The following is a 23690-nucleotide window of genomic DNA, read 5'->3' on the forward strand; positions in this document are numbered from 1 at the left end:
TTACACAAACGAGTTTTGGCCGGTGAAAGTTATATATTTTAGAACTTGCTGTCATTTAGTTTATACCGTTTGACATTTAAAATGGTTCTTAAAAAATAGTCACATGTATTTTAAGGAAAACAATAACTGTATTTCCAGCATATCAAGTAAATTAACTAGTTCTGAGAAAAATTTCACTAAATATAGGATCTGTTGGCAGCCTGAGGTCATAATACTGTTGTTCCAAATTATCTGGAAACAGCCACTGTTAGCTAGCTTTGTACGTCTAACAGGTTAGTGAGATCTTATTTCCGATTCGTCCTGGACTAAGTATCTTCAATAAGATACCTAAAGAGTTGACTTCTCAAGAACGATTGGATTTGAAAGAAACATAGTTAACGTCAGTAGTGTATGATAGTGAAATCAGTTGTTTTGTTTCTTAATTTATAAGGCTGACAAAATAAACCATAAGGGTAGTGGAGTTATTCTGTGTCTGAGAAGCACACAAGCTATACTAGCTGTCAAGACAGTGGCGCATGATTCAAATACATATGAACTGGTACGTTGCAGGCTGAAATGTCAAGGGCGAGACATTGAATTAATTGTAATATATCGCATTCCAAAATTTATACTGGGTAACTTCTTCCTAAGTAAACATAAATCTTGATCAAAAACGTGTGAAAATCTCATAGTAGGTTATTGTAATGCACCATCCATAAATTGGGGAAACTTAGAAGTAGGGTCATCAAGAACACCGTCTGAATACAAGTTGTTAGAAGTCAAGATGGCCCTAGCTTCATTTCAGCACATCAGAGATCACGTCAGATATGATCTGTCTTGCACCTAGTCTTCACATACGGTGATGTTAGCCAAATACAGTTCCTACACCTATAGAAAGAAATGATAAAGCGGTCATCGTATTCAAAATCATGGTTGATATGGTCTTTCAAGCAGTTGCGCCGGTTCATCCTGTAACGGTAAATAAATCCCCAAAATCAATAGATCTCTAAGTGTTCGACATTGGATGCTGACCACATTGGTTTTAATGAACTCACCTAGCTGAACGCGCTCAGTCATGCATCTGCACCGGATCACGAGTGGGAACGCCGTGCTCAACCTCTCCTGCGATCACTAGCCAGTTTAGATCAGTCGATCCACGATAAATTGATAATCTATCAAATATATCTTCGAACCTCCTCGCTTCTGTCTTTTGATTTCACTTGGTGGGCACGATTCAATTATAGATGTTGCTGGTAAAGTGTTTTCAAACTACAATACCTGTGACATCTTCAGTCCCTATATAAGGAAAGAAGATATGAAGGCGATCAACTGTGAAACCTCGGATGAAAACAGGAAAATCGACTCAGAAGCAGCAGTAAGAGAGTGGTGAATTCATTTGCGGCAGTTATTTAGTCAAGTAATTCAACCATTTAAGCCATGTACAGTCTTGAAGAAGAACAACTACGGACATCCATGTGTAAACCAGGAGATTAAACATTTAATAAAACAAGGGAATGTTTGAACATCGCCACTAAATTTTGCATTGCAAGTGTGATAAAACATTACAGGTCAGTTCAAAATAAGTGTGTAAGCATAATTCAGGCAGATCAGCAGATAAGGCAAACGACTGATATTACTGTGTGGATACCGTATATGATCCGTCCATAATTCATGACACAACCCGGTTGGTTGATTGCACATTTTTGCTCGAGTGATAAAATCAACTCCTGAGATTATCAGCCCTCGCATCCCATTCAATCGTAACAGTTACACCACGAAGTCTAAATGGCAAGACAATGCCTAGTAGAGTGATTGCTCTGATCTGTTTAACTACTGATCTACTTCACTATTCTGTCACAGTGACTATGCAGGCATCAACCATGGTCCAACGTACGAACGCAGACAAATCTGATGGCAACATCATACGACCGAACAAGCTTCATTAGTTTCAATGCTCATCTGTATTTACAAGCGGTTTGATAAATACATAACTGGACTAATAATTTTTGAGGTGTTTCCCGGGCATCTCTCCACTCTTCTATACTCTCAGTCGCAAAGCAGACTTAGAAGTCTTGTCATGTATGGATAGGATGAACTCGAACTGCTGCCTACAATTAGTCCTAATAATCGATAGCTGACGAAAATGTCCAATTGAACTTGAGGTGAAAGTTAGTAACAAAACTTTCCGGTTGTTTTGTCAAGCGATCCATAAGTGTAAGAAGATAATAATAGTTTTCCGAGTGTGCGTGGCGTTTGTATAAACTAATGATTGTTTTGTGCTTGATTCCTGGATGATTTCAAATTCTAAATACCGTACTTTCGTTTGTGCTAACGTAGTTCTATTTGATCTAAATGTCACTGTTTCGGGGATTCCTAGTTAATACTTTGAAGGATACAACGGATATTCTAGTTTTACAACTAGCAACCAGTAGTATCTTCTATAATCGATTGTTCCCAGACAGAGGAAATCAGAAGTCAGACGAGAAGAGGTAGGAAAGATATATTTTTATACGTTACAAATATATCGAGGAACCTTTACTATAAGCTGACTATGGAAACGCAGGAGCTGTGTCCCACGCCGAATTGCAACGTGATCTGGTACGGGTGCATGACCTAAAGCCTACAGTTAAACAAGTCCACTTAAACAACGTGGTCAGCATCCAATGTCGAACACTTAGAAAGCTATTGATTTTGGGGAATTATTTACAGCTACAGATCATTCCCCCCTAGTGAGGTAGTGATGCCCCTAAGACGTGACCAGCCAGAAGTTTAAACCCAACGAGTTTGTCGTTGGTAAACACTCTTCTGATAGCTTGCTTCGTTTAGCAGCGTCTGGTCGTCTTTGCTTAAACTAAGGGACCAAAATGTACAACGTAGCAATAAAGAAATAAAGTACAATGAAAATTTCGGTTCCTTGCGAAACTTCGTCGTTCTTTTCCAGCCGTCCCGGAAAAGAGGAAAAATAAAACGTGTGAGTGCATGTCGAAAATACACTCGTACTTGCGTAAGGACACAAGATGAGCGGGAAAAAAAATGAATAAACTAATACACTTACAAACAGCGTAAAAGCGATCGGAAAAGATGGTTTTCTTTTGGGTTTTTTTTATTTATATAAAAATATATATATATACGCTCAAAAAAAATAATGTTTTGTTTTTTTTGTTTTTTTTCATATAAATAAAAAAAAGAGCATATTAAAAAAATTTTTTATAATAAACTATGAAAGGGTAATTCAAGATAAAACCTGTGTCCTACGTGCAATATTCGTTAAGATGTTCTGGAAATCTTATTCTTCTTCCAGAACGCGTTGTTTTAGGTTTTTCTATTGACATTGACGAAGTATCAAGTTGTTTATCGATTGTCGTATGGGGTACTACAGGTGTAGTAGCTGTGTCGTTTGCTTGTACCGAAGGGAAATCGACGTAGATAGGGTTTCCTTCTAAGTACGCTGCTTTGAGTCGATCGATACTGATGCTATCGCTCGTACCGTTCTTATCGACTACATAGTACTTAGGTTCGCGTTGAAGAACTTTGAAGGGTCCTTCGTATGTTGATTCGAGGGGTCGTCGATGTGAGTCTCGACGAACGAAGACGTGTGTACTATGTCGTAATTCGGGTTGAACGAGAACATCAGTTGACTGCGGTCGAGTGTGAGCAGGTTTAACTGGACGCATAGCGTTTGTAAGCCTACTCGTGTAAGAGTTTAGATCCATGTTCAATGAAGAAACCGAAGGATCAACGAATTCTCCTGGGAGTTGGAGTGTCGTTCCGTAAACGAGTTGAGATGCAGTATATCCAATGTCAGCTTTCACTGCATTGCGGATACCTAGCAAGACGAGTGGAAGAGCGTCTGTCCACTGTGAAACGTTTGAAGCTGATAATGAAGCTTTTAGTTGTCGATGAAAACGTTCTACCAACCCGTTTGCTTGTGGGTGGTAGGCGGTCGTTCAGAAACGCGTGATTCCTAATAGTGAGGTCAGATAACGGAAAAGTCCAGATTCGAACTGGCGTCCGCGGTCTGTAGTGATTGTGGAAGGGCAGCCGAAATTTGCTACCCATCGTTCGACGAAAGCGCGAGCCACTGTTTCAGCAGTGATGTCCTTAATCGGTACTGCTTCTGGCCATCGAGTAAAACGGTCTACGCATGTTAGGAGATATGAGTATCCGTTTGAGTCGGGTAAGGGTCCTACTAAATCTAGGTGGATTTGGTCGAAACGAGCGTCAGGGGTTTTGAAAGAGCCTAAGGGACATTTATTGTGTCTTATGACCTTAGATTTCTGACAGCTTACACAGGAGCGTGCCCACTCCCTCACGTCTTTATTCATGCCAGGCCAGCAGAAGCGTTCGGCTATAAGTTTGACTGTTGCACGAGCACCTGGGTGAGAAAGATTGTGCAACGTATTGAAGACGTTGCGTCGATAATGTTTCGGCACGATTGGACGATCCCTACCTGTAGATGTGTCACATAGTAAGGTTTCCTTACCTGTTCCCATCTGCTTAATACTTAGTTTGAGAGTTGTCGAGGATAACTCATGCTGAAGATCAATGTCTTCTTTTTGAAGCTGAGCGAGCTTAAGAAGGTCGATTCCTTGAAAACTGTTCAAGGAACTTATTCGAGACAAAGCGTCTGCGACTACATTGTTGGCTCCAGAAATGTGTTGTATGTCTGAAGTAAACTGAGAAATGTAGTCGAGTTGTCGAGACTCTCGCGGTGAGTACTTGTCTGAAGATGAACTTAAAGAGAAGGTATGAGGTTTGTGATCGGTAAAAAGCGTGAATTCTCTTCCTTCGATGGAATGTTGGAAATGCCGTACGGCATAATACATAGCTAGGAGTTCCCTACCGAACGTGCTGTACCTAGATTCCGCGTCTAGCAACCATCTCGATAAAATTCCTAAAGGTTGCCAAGAGTTGTCAACCCATTGTTGTAAGACTGCTCCGATTGCTGAGTCGGATGCGTCTACGGCGATACTAATGGGCGCTTGAGTGTCCTGATGCGCAAGCAGGGTTGCCTGAGCGATGTGTTCCTTAACTGTGGAGAATGCTTTACGGGCTGTGTCGTCTAAACTAATTGATTTTGCATTTCCACGAAGCTGGTCGGTTAACGGTTTCATAAGGGATGCGCATTTGGGTATGAACCGTCTGTAGAAACTTACAAGTCCGTTAAAAGTTCGCAACTGCTTGATCGTGGTCGGTTCTGGGTAATCCAGAATGGCCGCCACTTTGTTTCTAAGAGGTCAGATGCCTTGGGCATCAATAGTGTGTCCTAAGAAGTCTAAGGAGTTAGTCCCGATTTGGCATTTCTGAATGTTGACAGTAATACCATGCCTTTGGAGTCGATCGAAAACAATGTCCAGATGCTTGAGATGTGATTCTCTGTCCGGACTTGCTATTAACAGTCATCAACATACGCATGTACGAAGTTGAGACCTCGAAAGACGTCGTCTATAAACCTTTGGAAGGTTTGAGCCGCATTTCTTAAACCAAAAGGCATTCGCAAGAATTCGTAAAGACCGAAGGGAGTGATGATGGCGGTTTTAGGAATGTCGTCAGGTGCCATCGGGATTTGGTTATAAGCCTTAACTAAATCGATTTTCGAAAAGACAGTTGTACCTTTCAAGGTAGCTGTCAAATTGTGAATATGAGGCATCGGGTAACGATCGGGAATGGTTTTAGCATTCAGACGCCGATAATCACCAGTTGGCCGCCAATCGTTGCTGTCCTTTTTAGGGACCATGTGTAATGGGGATGACCATGGACTATTTGATGGTCGAATTATCCCTAAGTCTATCATATGGTCGATTTCGTTTTTGGCTAACCTAAGCTTTTCGGGAGCCAGTCGATGGGCTTTCGAGAATACAGGTGGTCCTGTAGTCGAGATGTGATGTGTAACATTGCTGGTTACACAAAGCAATTTCAATTGCGATTGGTATATCCCGGAGTATTTGTCGAGTACTGATTGGTACAAGGGGTCTATGGTGTGCTTAATCGTGACGGGGGATAACCTGCAACCAGGACAAAGAGTTACACAAACAGATAACTTAGTGTTTCCGTCTATTAACCTTCGTGAGCGTGTGTCGATGAGTAGATTGTGATATTGTAACAGGTCTATACCAATGATTGGCATAGAGATATCTGCAACCACGAAAATCCAGTGTATGGGTTTACGTAAACCCACGTTAAGGTAGACGTACCTTTTACCGTAAGTAGCGATCGGTTTTCCGTTTGCCGCCTGTAAACATAAAACAGACTTGCGAAGTCTGTCGTCGGGATTTGCTGGAAGAACGCTAACTTCTGCGCCGGTGTCGACGAGATAGCGGACTTTCGTAGTCACATCCGTGACATATAAGAGGCGGCTGTGTTCGCCGGCTACGGTTGCTGTTAACGCGTGCCGGCTTGGAAGTTTCCCGAAATCTTATTCGTGTCAGTCGCCTTAGACTTCGGGTAATTGCAGGGCTTCCTGCAATTTCTAGAGGATTTACCGTACTGATTGTGATACCAGCACCAGTCGGGGTTGTCTGTCTCTCGTGGTCGAGAGGCAGATCGCTTACGTGAAACGCTCCAACGTGAGGATTTAGACCGACTACGGTCATTACGAAACCTAAGATATCGTGTCAGTGTATGACATAGTTCGGTAATGTCATTCGGGGTCGTTTGAGGTTTTTCTTTGACGGAAAAGACCTCGGCGCTAATGGATTTAGTGATTTCTAGGATTCGGTCGTCAGATGCAGCCAGCTCGTCTACAGCGTTGTTTTGGAACGAGACGAGAACCGCCTGCGCCTGTTTTGGGAGTTTGGATAAGAAAAGTTCTTTGAATAGGCCTTCGTCAAAAGTTCTTTGACCTATGACTTCTCTCATCCTAAGCAACATATCTGCAGCAGAACCATGTTGCAGGTCGATGTTATGGAGGAGCTGGTCTAACCGTTGTCGGTCGGTTAGGTCTCCACGTTTTGGAATCGAACGTTTGAGAGTTTCGTAAAGTTCCGAAACATCACTAGTAAACATATTAGGTGTTACGTACCTGTTAAACTCGCGCGGTAATGCCTTAACTACCGCGAGGAATCGTGTGCGCGAGTCCGTGATTCCGTGCATGCAAAAAATCAGCTTCTGCGTAGCAGAACCAGGACTCGATATTGTCGGGCCAAAATGGCGTTAACTGAATCGAAATAGGGGGAATAGACTTAAACTTAAGAACCTTAGGTGAGTGTTCCGTCATAGTAATATAGAGAACGAAAAATGTCTAATTAAAATATATCCGGGAAAAAAAATTCGCGAAAAAAGGTATATCACAATATATGAAATTCAAATAAAGAATAACAATGAATAATAATATTCCAAAATGGAACAGACTCGCAGTTTGTGCGCTTGGTGTACCAGATCACGTTGGTCTCACCACTGAAGGATACAACGGATATTCTAGTTTTACAACTAGCAACCAGTAGTATCTTCTATAATCGATTGTTCCCAGACAGAGGAAATCAGAAGTCAGACGAGAAGAGGTAGGAAAGATATATTTTTATACGTTACCAATATATCGAGGAACCTTTACTATAAGCTGGCTATAGTAACGTAGGAGCTGTGTCCCACGCCGAGTTGAAACGTGATCTGGTGCGGATGCATGACCGAAAGCCTACAGTTAGACAAGTCCACTTAAACAACGTGGTCAGCATCCAATGTCGAACACTTAGAAAGCTATTGATTTTGGGGAATTATTTACGGCTACAACTTCTATTAATCATGTTGACATCGCAATTGAGTCAAATCCTGGACAGTTGTATATTGATTGAAATGAGGAATATTTCGAAGACCACATGGTGCGGTTTGAAATCTTGTGCATAGATAGTAAACATATTAAAGATGATAAATTCACAGCTCAGATTCTGATGTTCATCGGCAAAGAAGCTTATAATCTGCTAAAGAATCTAGTTTTTCAAGAGGATCCAATTTCATTGCCATATGAATCTCTCAGGGAATTACTACTAGTTATGCACAGTGTGCTAGCTTTGAATGAGGAGACATAAGCTCCATAAATGATGCGGCAAAATGATCAGAAAGTTAAATGCTTTACACGTGAACTAAAGGAACAGGCCGCGAGGTGCAAATCGGGCAACCGATTGGAGACTCAACTTCGTGATTGGTCGATTGCTCGGATAAATATTCTGAAATTAGACAAAGAATTATTTCAGAATCCCAAATGTTTGTTCTAAGAAATTAAAATAATATGTGTTAACTATGAGGTAGTGAATGAACTTGATTTTCAGTAATGGAAAATTTCTAATACTTCACTCATTAATCACAATTAACTAGATTCTCAGTGTCGCTCAAGCTCGTTTTTGTTTAATAATGGTTCCCATTCTCATGGAAACATGAAAAAAATGATTCAACAAAAAAGTTCAGAGCAGGTTACAGAGGTGGGCACATGTTTGGTAAATGATTATCCTGTGGTAAACGTCTTTTACGTATTCCATGTCTTTCGTCATGGTATGCTTTAAGTGTGGTAAAGTTGGACACATCCACGTTGGTTTATAAAACTACTGTTTGTTTCTTCTCAAGTAATACCAAACTCCATAGTCCGGATCTCAACAATTTTGTCAAATCTAACAATCATATTTCTATTTTTATTTACAACTTTTAGTAAGTCACTTTATATTCAAAAACGATTATATTTATCCGGTGGTGCTTTACACGACGTTATTGTTGACACTGATATTGTCAAGTCCATCATTTTAGTTGGAAGGCTGAAATCATTAAGTTCCAACGCTATAATCGAGTCTACCAAAGTTTATATTTTGGGTGTTAATGGTCACAAACCTTCTATTCTTGGATGTTGTAGTTTGATAATTAGGGACGATAAATCGTCAGTTATGAATTATGGATTCCTCATCACAGATTGTGGACCGTCTATTCTGGGTATAGAGAATTTAAGAATGTTTCAGGGACAGCTTTCCTTATTGACCACTAAAAATGGTCACAATGAAGTGCTTACAACTTGTTAACTATGAAGTCAAAGTGCGAAGATCTATGCATGACTCCAAAGCCCTCCCATTCTCATTTACAAGCATAGACTCCACAGTCTAAGGAAGTTAGTGCTTGCCTCATAATACAGTTTGATGATTTCTGTAACGTTTATCTTTTCCTAATTTCCTCCTCACCTGGAAGCTGGTTTATTCTCTGACACAGTGGGTTGTTGCTGATGGTATCTGGTCAACAGACATTGAGTATCTTGTGTAGACAACTGTTTATATATATTTGCACATTTTTGATGATGGTTGTAGTAGTTCTCCACGTTTCAGCTCCGTACATTAGAACCAACTGTCTTGATGTCCGTGTTGGAGATTGCGACTTTGGTGTTGACTTGCATAGAGTTGTTTTGAGTTCCATATGTTCTTCAACTGTAGGAATGCTGTCCTTGCTCTGCCAATCTTTGCCTCTACGTGTGCATCGGATTCTCCTTGTTCATCGATGATGTTTCCCAGGTACGTGAAAGATTCCATCAAGTGCTAGTTTCCTCGTGGTGTCACGTAGTTGTTCGATATTTCCTTCTGTTACAGCCATTTTCGCCGTCGTTGATAGGTCTTCCACATATTTCTGCATGTCAGCTCTTATGTTGCTTTTCACTCTCTTGTCTGCTTCAGTGTATTTGGCGTGTGTCTTGACCTCCCGAAATGTTGAAGTTGGTGGTTCTTTGATCCCTTTCTACTTTCCTTCATAGTGGTTTCTTCTTGTTCCAGTAGATTTTGTAGAGCTTGGAACATGTTGTTGAGCGCTATCTTACTCAGGCTGTAGGTCTCCTATGGCTACTGTCAACCCGAAATCGTTGGTCTGTGTGTGTAGTCAGCATGCCTATCTCGTAGAAAACAATGTTGCTAAAAGGCGTTGACCAGAATCAAAAATTAAACTATTTCTGATCATCATAGCTCCCCAATGTAAGGAGCTAGGTAGATACTCAATACTGATATTGATTTTTTGATTTTCGATGGACGCCAATAGCTAGAGGACGTCAGCCAAGCGTTGCAGGCGTACGTCTACACAAACCACTCGGGAGTTTTCTATTCTCTGGACCTTCATCCTGGTAATCTAATGTTTATTTATCACAAACTTGTTTCACTTGTAGTGTTCTTATCAATTCTGACAGTTTTCATTTTTTTGCTTCAGGACGTCAGAAGTGAGTTTTCGTGATGCGAAAATTTTTCGTTATGTTAGATCTGTAGTGTTCTTTCATCCTTTTCGGATCATTTCATGACAGCGAGGATAGGGAATTAATGGAAGAAGATGGAATATAAGTTCTCCAGTGGATTACAAATTGAGTTCATTCAATATGTTTTGCTCAGCAATCAAAGTTATATTGCACGATGTGGTGCATCAGTACCCACCTTTGAATATTTTTTCACTGCCAATCAGACCTTGATGTACAGGTTGGCGATTTGCAAAGAAGCCGCTTAAGGATATTGATTTTTAAGAATGATGGATCGATGCACTATCGTCCTTGACGTTCGCTTATCTGCCTACTTAAAAAAGGCTTTTGCATGCAGCGGAACGAAACTAGTTTGACAATGGTGGGAATGTCGGTATCAAGTTTTAAAAGTTTTTCACTCGTAACCCTCTTTCATGTGGAATATTCTTTAGTTAATCGATAGATCAGAATCACAAGTATCGCTCGCCGCGTCCTCAAAACTAGAACAAAAATACTAGGTTGTTGTAAATTTCTTCTTTTTTGCTTATAATAAGATTAAACAATTGTCTCTTTGTTAACACGATGCACAGAATTTTAGAAAAAAAGTCAAGAAGTGATCGAACAAATTATTTGAAATCTCTAATCAAGCAGGAGTTATGCTGTCATCCAATAATCATGATAAATCTTAGTTAATTAATTCATTCTTTGTTGTAAGTATGACCTATGAGTCTTAGTGTTTATCTGCATCAAAATAATTATTCTGTCCGGGTGACATTTTTGTCATCGTCGTCGTTTGGCGCGATGCCTCCGAAAGTTGTTTCTGGGAAAGCGGCTAAAAAATCATCTAAAGTCAAAGTCCCTAAGTCTGAGAAAAAGAAAAAGCGAAGGAGGAAGGAGAGTTATGCCATATACATATACAAGGTGTTACGACAAGTCCATCCAGACACTGGGATTTCATCAAAAGCAATGTCTATAATGAACTCTTTTGTGAACGATATCTTTGAAAGGATTGCAGCAGAAGCTAGTCGCTTAGCACATTATAACAAAAAATCCACTATTACCAGTCGTGAGGTTCAAACTGCTGTTCGACTACTATTGCCTGGCGAACTTGCGAAACATGCTGTGTCTGAGGGTACAAAAGCGGTTACTAAGTACAGTGGATCGAAATAAAGTGATTTTAACTTGCATATTCAATGTTTTTTGCAGACAATAAAATTATTTTCACTTCACAAGTTTTAATCTCTTAACAACTCATAGTTAGTTTCCACTCGACATATAATCTCTAGACGTTAATTCCTTAGTTGTTTGTGAATAGCGGCTCCTGCTCTTGATTACATCCAGTCTCTAAAGCTATTCGGGTTCCTAACTGATTGTACAGCTCGTCACATCTGCGACCTAACTAAGCCATCTCAACATGTTCTGTTCGTGTGAGGTTTGTGATAACACTGTTAAGCTCTTGTGTTGCATTATGATCCATCCGTGATATTTTTATATTAAAGTGAATGTTTAGACTTGTGTGTACTGTGTTGTTGGGCATGTTTACTTAATATTTCACTAGGCAGTGTGTAAGTTTCGGCTTTTGTCACTTTCCTGTCTATATGTTCTCAGCTTGCTAGTGCTCATTTCCACCGTGGATTGTTGTAAAATATACCTACTTGAAAATGAATAGGAAATATCGGTTATCATGCTTTCTTTAGGCTTCAGGGCGCGTCCCTGGTTGTAGTGAGAAACGAGGACCTGTCTCTTCCGTAGCTTCGTTTGTTGGTGCTAATTGCAAAGTATGAAGACAAATATTTCTGGTAAAGAATACATTTCGGTCTGAAGTGTATTCAGGTAGCCTTACTTCCACTACACGATTGGAACTTGTACATTACCATCATCAGATAGCTTACATATTTCTAACTAGTTAGTCACTTGTTAGAATGTCCTGTCTAGGAAGTCACTATTCAAAAAGTTCGTCTGATGTTTTCCCAACTACACCATTTTTTGTAACTTTAGTTGTCAACCTGTTTTAGGCTATACACACTTGGATGAATGGGTGTGTTCTAGCAGTTATCAAGAAGTGGTATGAACATACCAGACAACTGTTCTGTACACCTTCCTAATTTTAGATTGTCTTTGATAAGGAAATTCATATCGTGAGGTTTTCCATACTTCAGTTATCACTAGTGTCATGACTTTAATCGAGCATTGTTTGGAGATTTTTATTGTCTGTAATCCACCATGCATGTAATACTGAAACCTATGTTGGAATGGTCAAACGCATCACAAATTGTTTTTCAAACTTCATTTTTGTGCTAAGCACCAACTCTGCAGTAGTATTCTCATACCCACTAGTGGTAAGCCAGTATGATTGACTAGGTCATTACTGTATTTATTTCATCGTTTCCAGCTGTTTCTACGTGAATTTACTATCTATTACTTTCTCATCAAAACAGTTTCTATGTGAAGTCTTTTGCGTGAACCAGGTAAGAAGAAATCGCTAAATACCTATATCGATGTACCTTCTTAAGTACAAGCTAAAATACTACGTAACTTCAAATCTTAATTCTGGCTTTTTGGTAGAATGAATAGGGGGGATAATATTTTGTTATTTAGATCTATGAGGCTGGTTAAAAGTTGGTCTTACTCCTGAAGAAACAAGCAAAGATAGGTTGACTTTGAAAAACACTTAATAACGTTTGATGGTTGTTTATCAAAGAAGTTTGATCTTGAGTTACTTGTCTAATGAAATGATATGTGTAGGATGCAACGTGATTCAACATAAATTCAGTCTTATTTTGGAACTGATTTGAATTGGAAAACTATGGATGTTTTGTAAAGTCGTTGATTTATTCCGAAATTTCTTTGTAAATTCAGTAGCCTAGTGCGCCATATATAGTAGGACGAAAGCTTACTGCTTAAGGCATTCGATTTTCACCCACTTAGTGCTAGGCCCGAACCTCACTCCGGTTTGAGAAGCTGAGCAGTATCTTTGGCCCTTACTTAGAGTATGAGCCGTACTGAAGTTCCTCGTGAATGAGTTAATGTAAACCCTAAAGACTGTTTATGTTACTGTATCATATAAGAAATTACCTAGGAATAGTGCGAAAGACTAGCTTATAATGCTACCATGGAATATGACGCAATTTTAGCGATCCTTTGAGATTATTCATTTGTAGATATCCATTAAGAAGTGGTAGACGCTTTCTATGTTCTGACATCAATAATTTTTGTAACTGGAGCTTATCTCTTTCCAACGCTTATGATGATCTTAAATAAAATAGTGATTTCTAAACCTTCCTACTGAATAATCTATTTCATACTTGTCCATGGCTCTTATTTCTCTCAGCACTCAACTAGAACACCTTTTCGTGCGTGGTCTGCTGTTAGTAAGAACCTTCAAGGACTGACATTATAATAAAAATGCTTCTAAGGATGAATCGATGACAATCATGTCCCTCGAGTGGATAGAGCTCATATTTACCTAATTAAGAATTCAAGTGAATTTAAAGTAGATTATGCTTGTCTTTTTGGCATCGTCCTCACGAAGAAAGTTCTAGTCGTTCTACCTAATTTAAATAGCAAAAATTATACTTTTATTGTAGTCTGGAAATCTAGAGTTGTTGGCTTCATATTACTATAGACTTTATGATCATTTCAAGTACGGTAGTCTGGAATATAGCAACCATCTGCCAATGGGACTGAATAATGGTTAAACCATGATTTGATTCGATTGACGTTGGTCTAGATATATCACGCTCACTGTAGGACATGGAAGTCATCTTCCGTGGGTGTGTATTGGTAAGAAATTCGGAACCAGGATTGAAAAACCATCCAGTGCACAGTAATTCTTAATGTTTCTCCAGATGATATCGGTCCATGATGAGAACTACTTCAAAGTCGGACAATTCTCCACGAAGTAATAAGTTTCATTTCGATCAGTGCACGCATGTTTTTTTATATTTTCATTTCGATTAGTTACTTTGTAATTTTGAATGTCCTCATAAAACATTTCGTTGCTTTGCAATCATCACGATAACGGAACTAAACAGATAAATAAAAAGTGGTTCTACTATTTCATTTTCTCATTATTTAATCTACAATTTAAAGAAGGTTATGAAGGACTTACTGTTCACTCATCGAAAAATAACCTCCAAGCATAGTAGTTAAATTAAATGATATTCAACTTTACATCATAAAAAGTAACATTTTATAAGTAATATATTATATCACTACTAATATTACTTTATCAGCGATTAATTATTACTCCACTCGAAATGTTATTTTACACAAGTTAGGAATTAGTATCATGAAGTGGTAGTGTATTCAATAAATAAACTATGAAATTCATTGTTATTTATTGGTTGTGTTTGAATTTCTCTTCCTGAATTCAACTTGTCTTTTTCCCTTTATATTTTGTAATAAATAAACGAAAAGAATTATTTACAGATATTCTATACACGTACAATACTACTATTAGTTTCAATAATAAGTAAATCTGTACTGTGGAGAATGTTTAAAATGTAATATTTTTAATTATAATATACAATTTCCATCATATTAGTACATCAATATATGAACAAGGAATAATCTTTACAATATATATAAAGTTACTACTGAAGGCTCATAAATCTTGATACAACTTCCATGAAGTAATCGCAATCTACGCTTCAAAAATCAATCATAAACAACCTAGGAAATAGCACATATGTAGATAGGTTTAAGTCTCTATACCATATCAGACAAATGCCAGAGCAGTAAAAGTAGTAATGTTGGCAGTAGTAGTAGAAAAATTGTGTAGACATCAGCCAGATAGTCCGCACCTACCAACAGGCTTCAGTCCAACAGTTACTAACTTCGTGGACTGATGCTACGTTTTGGTTTTCCCTCCTTTGGCTTTCATTCAACTTACTCGTTCACAAGTAAGCATTATGTGTTGAGATAAGCGGCAGCTAGGAATACATAATGTCATACAATCTTTCTGTGAGTGGTTCTTGATGTGTTAACTTCGTACCTTAAAGACCTAACCCTGGCAACGGGAATTCCGGCGGCAAGTTGAGGTGTGCCAATTTCAGGCCCGGAAATTGGTGCTTCCCCTCTCGCAGAAAGGCAAGATCTCAGGGAAACAATACTACCCTCGCTATCTAGTACAATCATCTGTATGACTCTATCCTTAGACTTTAGGCTTCTACTTTTAGTCTTGACGCTCCCTAATCAACCTGTTTAGAATGTCAGAATTTGAAGGAACAAGTGTTTCAGTCAAGAAAACTCTACTGCGTCATCACGTTAGGCAAGCTCAACCATTACAGAAGGGTTGTAGCTACGGTAAGGTATGTTGAAGATATTGAATGATATGAATTGAAACCGATTGATTTCGGTCAGATAAACTCATTATTTTTCTTCTTCAGTTTAAGTTGTGGTATAAGTACGTATATTTCACTCCATGCTTTTATTCTTTTCTTGATTCTACTTATTCAATTTACCAAGAATATTTTTAGTATCGTTCCAACAATCAAAGCTTAGTCTATTAGTTTATATATGTGCTATCAACCTTTCAGTTACCGATAAAATAATTATGACTGAGTTGCATTAAAATGTTGAGTAAATATAATTCACCTAGATTTATCCTTAATAGTTAATTTCATAGTTCATTAATCTGTATACAATGTGATAATATGAATGTATGAAAATAATATAAAGGTAAACGTGATTTACAGCTCACATGTGTAATTTTATTGGATTTAAGTTTTCAGTATACGTGTTCTACTCATTTTGGAACTAGTTGGTACACTAAATTCTAAATCTTAAGTTTTTTTCAATGGTTATTATAATGATAGTTTTTCCCTTGACAAAAAATATATTTTAAAGCAGTAGTTCATGACTGAAGTAAAATGATTCATTGTATGTTTTGATTTTCACTGTTTTAAAGGTGTCAATAATGAAGAGTAAATTTATTTAACAAGTACAGGTTTATGTAATGGACTTTAAGTTATGAAGTTTAAGGGATAGTGATACTTCCAGATGATCCAAACCGAAGTGAATAGGACGGTTTTTTTACGTATGTGGGATTGGTTAAAGGTGGGTGTTTAAATCATTAGGTCAGGTGGAAAATTCCCTTTTATTTCTTAAACTTCAACTATAGGTGTCACCATCGCTTAAAAAGGGATGGTTCATTAAATCTATTGACTATCGATATGACAAAAGAGGTTTTCTTTCTTCTTCCTATGATCGAAGTTAGTGTAGGGAATACATCGATGAAAAATATTCGTATATTTTGAAAAAAAACTAATGACCTTAATTATTTCACAGATAATTTCCATTGTTCAAAGAAGTTAAGCACGAAGTGTTTTTGAGAATGGTTGTTATCAGATTTTCGCATTAGCGAAAAGTATCTTCAGTTCATTGAAAAAAAAACATTTGAACTGAGTTATGTAGACTACTTATTCCACTACTCGAAAATTCAATGTTTGTTCTCAGTGCTTATTACTGTTGAAAATGTGATTCTTTCAAGTTTCAACGTCTTTCAGTGAATTCTACCTATCTGTCATTCGTGTGGCAATGATAAGATTAAAATGCCAGATTTTTGAGTCAGAATGGCGACGTAGTTAACACTTGATGCTGTTACACAATCAAAAAAATCCAGGTTGATCACTTGGAACTAGTTGTTGTTGCTATGTGGTGGAAAGAAAAGAGACAGAATCTGTTCTCCAAAAATTTTTGTTAATGTATTATTAAATACATAATTTTCCTTTTGTCTAAACTCAGAGTATAATATGAAATCACAGATAAATGTTTCAAACTTAATACTTTTAAACCGTTTTGTAACTGTGGTCTACTTGACTTTCACTTAACAACTTACTTAGAGCATTTGCATTTAAAGACCTGGTACTAATAATACCACGATTTATGGATCGTGAATTCGATAATTTTCTCCCAACACTTGAATTTAGACCACGTTGACTTCTGTTGATTTCTTTTGGCACTATAGTAGAACTAATTCTCGCAGATTTTCCTAAACCATCATTTGGGATTCCAGTACTATTTAGATTTTTAGATTTGAATGACTTTACCCTCAAATAATTAGAAACGATATCAGGATCAATCATAATCTGAAAAAATAAGTGAAGAAAGTAATTTAAGTGAATTTCTTTTATGTCAAATTTACGTATCATTTTTCATGTAACTTTATATGAATTACTCGACTGATTTATTCGCATACTTAATTGTTATTTTTCATTTATATAGTTGAGATCATGAGTCATTTGAAGCTAGACCACCATGGAAAACCTGGATGTGAAGCTAGACCACCATGGAAAACCTGGATGCACTGGATGACCGTTTCGTTCTATTGTGGGACTCCTCAGCAGTGCGCATCCACGATCCCGCCTCGCGCGCGAACTCTTAACCTCTAGACCACTGAGCCGGCCGGCCGGCGTCTAACAGTGTTGATGTCTAACTTCAACCAATCCACGAAGTTGAGCAACCATTCACCAATGTCTTCAGTGAGTTGATATCGCCCAACAGACCTGGTTGAACTTCACTGGTTACTGCTTCTCACTAGAACTTCTCATAGAATTAATTTAGTTCATTTACTAAGTAGCTGATACCTTACTTCTAAATAAATAAAATTTATTCATGATCAGTCTACTAGATGTCGAGAAGCTGATGTAGTTTGTTCCCGTAAATCACCTGGTAACTTTGCATGTGTTCAACTTTTCTTATGAATGATTTTGTTGGTAAATGAATTATTACTGAATAATCAGATTAGAAAATTCACATGTATTTAAACATAACTGTGAAATGTTTTTGTATCTAAATAATGAATGTCTCATAATTTTCTCCTTGAAATATGGATTTTTTTTATATGTGAACATAGTTTTAGTCAAAATCATTTTCATTGCCAGATAGTCTGATCATTACTCGACACAATAGTAATGAAGTGTAATTTGTGATACTTTGCAAAACCTATGGAAGGAGGAAGTAAGAATGGTGTGAAAATACTAAAGTCAACAATGATGTAGGTCGATAACGAAAAATTGCCACTAATAAGTAATAAAAAGTACAACGTTTACAAAAATATAAAGATTGATTGCATAATTATCTTTGTAACTGGTTCTATGTCACAGGAACTTTTGTTTCCGAACGAAGTTTTACACCATCCTAAAAACTGCAACTCGAAAAGTCGGCCTCGTTATACATGATTCAAACGGACTGTCATTGCTTTCATCAGCTGATGAGGTGTTTTTTTCAACCCTATTCCACTTCCCCCAGCATCCTACTTGTGAATAAGCAGTGGCTTGGCAAACACAACATATAATTCTGTCATAGTAATTTATATAGGTCCACACGTTCATTAACCGGCTTACTCTTGGTACCTAAAACTAAACAAATTACTTTATTATGACCCATTTTTTAGTTATACTACGCGTAAACAATTTTACGATGAAACATGGGATCGACTGCCTGTTATCCGTGCACATTTCCGATTTTTAAGGAAAGTCACACTGTCAGGGTAGTACTGAGAGAATTACTATTTCTTACACTTGGCTTTTAATAAGTGCTCGCATATTTCATTCAAAATTAGTGATGAGTTAGTCTGGAAAATTTTAAAGCAGCTTCCTGTGTTCTTGTCGAGATTTCTTCAGTGATCATATTATTATGGCTAATATATTTCTTCATATAGGTAAAGTTCGATTCACTTTCAAACACTTCCAATTGTACTCATGTGCTATTCTGTTCATATATTTACTTTGCCACATAGATGCGATTCAGTCACTCGAACGATATTGATATACATGAATATATTCATTAATATAGAAATGGGAATCGTATCTAGTTTTAAACAGATCTGTTTAAAGTATTTACATATTTGGAAAATCTGAACACTAAACCAAAAGATTTGCTCATCCTTGAACTTTGATAATTAGCCTTGTTATCAGTGACTTGTTCACTTCCTATAAAGATTTCTTCTTAATAGTATTTCATACTATCAACGGGTTATATTTTCAGAACTATGGAGCCTTTGAATTACTTCGAAGGATTGTACTATATTTCTCGTACTTAAATTTTGGTCAGACTATATTGTTGTGTGTGAGAAGACATTTTCAAGTGTTCTACCAGTAGCTAAACTTTAGAATTCTACGTTGAACTCTCTTCAAGTTTAACAAAGTTAGTAAATGCAACTGCACTAAAGATAGTACAGAATAGTATACTGAAAGACCGAAATTCAGTACAGTAGATATCCATATATGTGGCTTCAGTGGAGGAAATACTATAAAAAATCATATTCATCATTATTTTTAAATCCATTTTGTTACAAAATACGAGCAGCTTTAAGAACACTATTTCTTTCAGAATAATCATATTCAGTTTTATTGAAACTCACATCGTAGGTAGCCAAAGGTGATTTTAAATCCGAAGGGAAATCTTCCATTATCACACCAGATGGAGATTTTTCTTTAGCTATTTCTATACCACAGACAGTGTTTAAAGGAATCACATTATGTAACTTTTGATTCTTATATGATCCAACACTGTCATCTGGGATAGCTTTGGGCTGTCGTGTTTGAGGAAACGAAGATTTAGGTCGAGCTATGGGCGATGTAGGTGGTGTGGACTCCTTATTTGTATGTGGTCTAACATTTTCATAATTGCTAACACTTCTTAGGTCCGGTTTGCAAGCAGATACACTAAGGTTATTTTTCGTTTCTAGTTGTTTCTCCTGTGGCTCGTTGTCTCCTTTAACTTCAAGTTGTGGCATATCATATGGTGGAACTAGCCAAATCTCAACAGTTCCAACATGATATAATTCATATATTTTCATTATAAATTCACTAGACCCTATCAAAACAAATAGTACAGAACATACACAATGCAATACTTGGTATTTAACTAACATAAATTTAATCAATTCAACATATATGTTTTATTCTGGATGAAATTTAACCATAAATCTAATAAAACCTTGGGAGTGTACGACACCAGTGTGTTCCAGCTTGAAACGGCCCATACATACGAAATTTTCGGTTCCATTTTTGGTTGGATTTTGGATAATAATAAGCAGAGTACTAGTGGAGTATTGGGTTATAATCAGATTAATTTCATTTTATAATTTGAATTAATGTACGTATAATGTGATAAGGAATTCATATATATGTAAAAGTGGTGAACTTTTGAATTAATTGTAAGGAATTAATAGGTATAAATTCATACGTCCCACCACTGTCACTGAAGTTTACTTAAGACCTTAAGCTTCTTTGCTGTCAACATTGGGATTTAAGAATGGTTTCTTAATCTATTGAATCTACAATCGACTATTTTATTTTTATGCACCATAGATTTCTTATTGACCATCATTTATTTTCATTAGTACAGATTAAATATGACCCTCAGTTATTTCTGTTTACTCAAAATCCCGTTTTTATATCATTTGCCAATTAACTTAAAAAAATAAATGGTTTCTCTTTGAATTAGGTCATATGATTATTTTAGATCAACACATAGTAAACATTTAATTATGATTCATCTACAACAATATAGATTAAATAAATGAACTTGATTCCTTATTGTATTATATAACATAACCTTGGTCAGCTAGACCTTGGACTCACTGACGAGTTACTTTGACAAATAATGGCATAAACTTCGTTAACTACAACTGTATATAAGTGGTTTTTCAATTAATGGTTACAGAATCTATATGAAAAAGCTATGTTAATAATCATATTCTTACTACTTATTTCACTATTTTCTATAATAGTTTCGAAACGATTAAATAATTCTTGATTAATGATTGTCGGTGAAGATGTCTGGTCTTTTAGTGATTTGTTTTCTGTAGTTGTAACATTCAACTTTTTATTATTTTCGAGTGTTTTCATTGTGTCTTCATTTTCTGGAACAGAATCTTCTATAAATTCATCAACGTTGTCATTGAGTTCATCTTCATTCTGGTAAGATGGATCCTGAGGAGTAGGTTTATTTAACAATTCCGTTAGGTACTGTAATCTGAAGGGTAAGAACACTCATTTATTAGATATAGGCCAGTTAGTTTTTAAAAACCAATATATTTATTCTATAGGTCACTTCTGGGAGTCAGTTATGGTATAGGCATTTACTATTTTTAATATATATATATATGTTTGCAAAGGCAGAATCGCATATCTTATAGTATTTAGCAGTAGCTTATTTTCACATCATTGTCTACACAGAGATTCTAGAAAAAACATGATTTTTTAATGAGTTTTTCATTCATTATTAACAAGAATAAATAATAGATGCTTTTTGATGGTAACAGATTCGAATAGAATGTTGAGTGAATAAGGCTGACTATCCTAACATTCGTCTTACTTATTTTCCAACTTTGTAACCATTCTAATTAACTTCATTTAGTATTGTTTGTTTGAATCTTCCCATCGATGTGTTAGGACTGCAACTGGTCAGTCTCTAATTGGCATATGTGCATACTGTGCGTATTGCCTCGATATAGCCTTAATTCACAAGCATGGTAGGCAAAGATGGATAGTGACTAGCAGTGGAATCCAGGACGCGCGTTTCATTCTATTTAGAACTCGTCATAACGCGATGGCGTTTGAAGCGAAAGATACTGGGTTCGAGTCCCAGAGTGAACATCAACTCTGTGATGCACATATGCCAATTAGAGACTGACCAGTTGCAGTCCTAACACATTGATGGGAAGGATATTACAAACAATTTCTTTTAAGAGTTTAAACTTCAGCCCATCGCACAAGCAAGTGGCTATCAGGACTCAGTGGCCTAGTGAATAACGTAATGGCGTTTGAAGCGAGGGTACTGGGTTCGAGTCCCAGAGTGAACATCAACTCTGAGATGCAGGTAAATCCAGCTTACGAGTCCCAAATAGGACGAAACGCCCATCCTGCATTCTAATTAACCTTCCTATTTCAGATTTACTCGAGCTGAGTAATTATGAGTACTAACTGTATATACTTAAGCTCTATTATATAAAGCTTACAAGTTATGGTGATTGTAACCACGCGATGAAATAAGCAGAAGAATGATAATTTTTAAAGATTTCTTCTTTCTTATCTATCCTTTGGGAAGAACGAGAGGAGAACACATTGGGATTCATGAGTCTTGAATGGAATGGATTAAAGAAATAACTGTAAAAACTGAACTAGTAGAAAGCATTCATGGTTGAAGATGAGACTATAGAAAAGTTACAAAATTTATTTTTAAATAATTAAAAATGGAATACATTATAAACAGAAATCTGTTTCAATATTACACAATTGGTACTGACAATTCCTTACTGTAAATAAAATCCATAGTAATCAGTAAATCTATTATTATTATCATCATTAGAAATAACTCAACAGTTGGAATCATTTGATAAATATGTTCATATTAAATTCGAATTACATTCATATTATTAAGAAAGTTAGAATACTTAAGACATTAAATAGGAATAATAATATTTGTAAAATCTCAGCCAATGAATTTGAAGTAGATCCAACGTTTCGCCTGGCAATCTGGTCCAAGCTTGTTCAAGGAAATATATTTCCGGACCAGATTGCCAGGCGAAACGTTGAATTTACTTCAAATTCATTCGCTGAGATTTTACAAAGATACATTATTCCTATTTAATGTCTCACATCAACTCGGCAACCAAATACTGTGAAATTATTCGCTCTAATGTAGACGAAAGCTCTTATATATTTAGAATATTTAAATTAATTGAATTTAATCAGCAATAGTATTTAAGTTCCTAGTGGGTTTTATTCTGAGATAATGCAATATTGTTCCTCTATCCTTTTCATTAGAAAAAAATGAAGGTTTTTAATTTCATTAAAATTTAAAGGTAAATTAAATCAGATCGCTTTGGATAATAGTTATTCAGAGTATTTCATCTTTCAGTTCAGCCTTTATGGTAATTCTATGACAAATAGTTTGCTTTTTTCACTCGACTAACTTAGTAATTGAAATGACGTTTTTAAAAAATGAATTAAGAAAAATAATTTTCTTTAAAACAACCACTTGTGATGTAAGGAAAACATGTATGAATTAAATGATAACAAAACATTTTTCGAAAGTTTCTCTTCATATTACTTATTTAATACGGCACTGGACTCCTCAGCAGTGCACATGCACAATAGGACGAAACGGCCGTCCAATTCTTCCAGGTCTTCCATGGTGGTCTAGCTTCAATTGACTCATGATTTCAACTATGAAAAATACTAAAATCTCCACAAAACCCCTTCTGATTTAATAATGACCTGATGTTAGTACATTGGTTTTTTATATAATTCATATCTTAAAATAAATGTACAAATATACATTTATAACATTTTGTTATATCCTAGCGAAGGCATAAGTACGGGTAACTTCCGGAACCTATTCATGAACTATTATTCTATGTATATTGTTGTGGAATAACTATTCAGTGATTAGGTTGTATGTATCTATATTCATCTTATTATAAGCTTCATTTCGACCTATGGATTGTTACTATTCGAATTACTGTTCACAAATTATATTCAGTTTATTGATTATTGTATTCCACGTTCACAGCCACATTTGG

General features: G+C 36.6%; 2 protein-coding genes across 2 annotated transcripts in view; one reads left to right on the forward strand and one right to left on the reverse strand.

Annotated features, from left to right (window-relative positions):
• Nucleotides 1–10934: 10934 nt before the first annotated feature.
• Nucleotides 10935–11385, forward strand: Smp_036220 (putative histone H2B). The gene has a single exon (XM_018794194.1). It carries the CDS (start codon nucleotides 10955–10957, stop codon nucleotides 11321–11323), a length of 369 nt encoding a protein of 122 aa, XP_018648631.1. The 5' UTR covers nucleotides 10935–10954; the 3' UTR covers nucleotides 11324–11385.
• Nucleotides 11386–11846: 461 nt separating this feature from the next.
• The window catches only part of Smp_141670 (hypothetical protein), a gene marked incomplete at both ends in the record, with an annotated part of 39186 nt that continues 27342 nt past the window's right edge, over nucleotides 11847–23690 (reverse strand). Inside the window, 4 exons of the mRNA XM_018794195.1 lie at nucleotides 11847–11920; nucleotides 16995–17244; nucleotides 19521–19975; nucleotides 20868–21139. Coding sequence (XP_018648632.1) covers nucleotides 11847–11920; nucleotides 16995–17244; nucleotides 19521–19975; nucleotides 20868–21139 — 1051 coding nt within the window. The remainder of the gene's footprint in view (nucleotides 11921–16994; nucleotides 17245–19520; nucleotides 19976–20867; nucleotides 21140–23690) is intronic.

Source organism: Schistosoma mansoni, chromosome 1, assembly GCF_000237925.1.
Source record: "Schistosoma mansoni strain Puerto Rico chromosome 1, complete genome".
Lineage (NCBI taxonomy): Eukaryota > Metazoa > Platyhelminthes > Trematoda > Strigeidida > Schistosomatidae > Schistosoma > Schistosoma mansoni.